Below are 1,889 nucleotides of genomic sequence, written 5' to 3' on the forward strand. Positions count from 1 at the left end.
ATACAAATAAACAATATGATATATTAATGTGCTGGTATTTAATATCTAATTAAAAGTAAAATAATCGTGGAAAACGTCGATGCTGTACTTCGATTTTTTATTAAATGGTTTTGTTTAAAAAAATATAGGCCTATTAAATAAAACACGCGACCATGACTACAAATGATATATAAAAAAATTATTAACATCAAATGATTAGAATCATTTAGATCAATTGACGAAAATAAAAGTTATTTTATAAAAAAATATATATTTTATAAAGTTTTTGGAAAAAATAATTTTTAATTTATAGAAAAGGAAATATTTCTCATTTTTGATAAACTATTAAAATTCAAAACGATAAAATCGTTATTTTTTCAACATACGCGTTCTTTTACTTTCTTAATAAAAATTATTAATCACTCTGTACGATTAATCATCATTAATCGCTCTGTAATCTTCTATCACATCCACTTCAAACGCATCGTAATTTCAATTTGACCAATTATTGGATACCTGTACGTAAGAATCTTGATCCTTCATTTCTCTCTTATGTCAACCTTCTTGATCAGGACAAACCTTGTTTGAAACTGATCATAAATTTCGTTTACACGAACGAAATTTTCTTCGACTTGTCAGTAATCGCAGTTCTCGACGGATATTCGTCAGAATCGATATCCTTTAGTCGTTAGAAATTGTTTCAATCAGGATTCAATATCCTTGCGTAGTTTATTCGTTCGACATGAGCTGCACGCTGTCATCAGCCGATCGATGAAGTCGTCGAACTTCCGACAGGGAACGAATCGGTGTCGGATGTAATAACGAGAAGGGATGAGAGTGCCGATCTAAGATAAAAAAAATAGCATATGGAAATAATTCTAATTATTTCAGATTTATCAAGTTATTATATGGATAATTTTCCATTTATAAAACAATTTATATATGATGCGTAAAATAAAACTTTTAGAAAAAAAGTTTCAGTTTTAAAAATTGAAAATTAAGCTATTTTTTTTTAAACTAGCTGAATTTTTACTCTTTTAAAATAAAATTTCACTCCAAAGAAAATTTTGAGAGAGTTATTTATTATTTATATATGTATATTCTTTTATTATGATCTATTTCGTTCATGTGCGAAAAAAAGTTTTTATAAATATATTTATAATGTTTATAATTTATACGTAATTGCGTAATTATATATTATTTACAAATAATCAATAGATGTAGTTATATCGTATCCATATATATAATCCTTTTATTGATCAGATTTTATCAACACGATAGATAGCTATAACTTTCCGTCGATCGCTTTCAGGAACCTTAATTTAATCGGGTTAAAAGTGGAAAGAGGCAATATACATACATTGATACACCTGTGTGTATGTGTGTGTATGTGAGAGAGAAAGATATCGCGCATGTTTAGAGTCTGCAGTGCAATGTCAAGGTTGGACGTAAGTGTCATGAATCGATTTGTTAAAACTGTGATCTATACTTTCACAGTATCACGTTGGCATAATTTCACCTAGCATGCAAAGACTACCCTCTCTCTTTCATATTCGATTAAACAATATCATTTTCATATTGCCTTCTTGTATGATTGCCTATTTATGAACACTTCAAACATCGCAATTTTTAAAAGAAAAACAGAAACAAATTTTCTAGTTACAAATATATATATAAATAAATAATTTTCCAGAAGAACTTTCAATTTTTTGTTAAATGTACTTTTTGTTAAAAGTGTGTATTAAAAAAATTAATACATATTTTTAGTCAATTTATTAATTTGTAGTTTTTTTTTTAAATTATCATGCAATATATATTTAATATCTTTTTATCGTAAAATTTTTACTTTTAAAATTAACTGCGACATTGAATAATATCATTTTATATAAAATAATATATAATTTATAATT

The 1,889-nt window shown here is 26.1% G+C and overlaps 1 protein-coding gene across 2 annotated transcripts in view; it reads right to left on the reverse strand.

Moving 5' to 3' along the window:
• Positions 1–529: 529 nt before the first annotated feature.
• The window catches only part of LOC108782840 (uncharacterized), a 6,479-nt gene continuing 5,119 nt past the window's right edge, over positions 530–1,889 (reverse strand). For both annotated transcript variants that reach the window (XM_018551222.1, XM_018551221.1), the window contains exon 6: positions 530–824. In XM_018551222.1, the coding sequence (XP_018406724.1) occupies positions 709–824 (116 nt within the window). In that variant the 3' untranslated portion in view covers positions 530–708. The remainder of the gene's footprint in view (positions 825–1,889) is intronic.

Source organism: Cyphomyrmex costatus, unplaced genomic scaffold (genome assembly GCF_001594065.2).
Source record: "Cyphomyrmex costatus isolate MS0001 unplaced genomic scaffold, Ccosl1.0 scaffold135, whole genome shotgun sequence".
Classification (NCBI taxonomy): domain Eukaryota; kingdom Metazoa; phylum Arthropoda; class Insecta; order Hymenoptera; family Formicidae; genus Cyphomyrmex; species Cyphomyrmex costatus.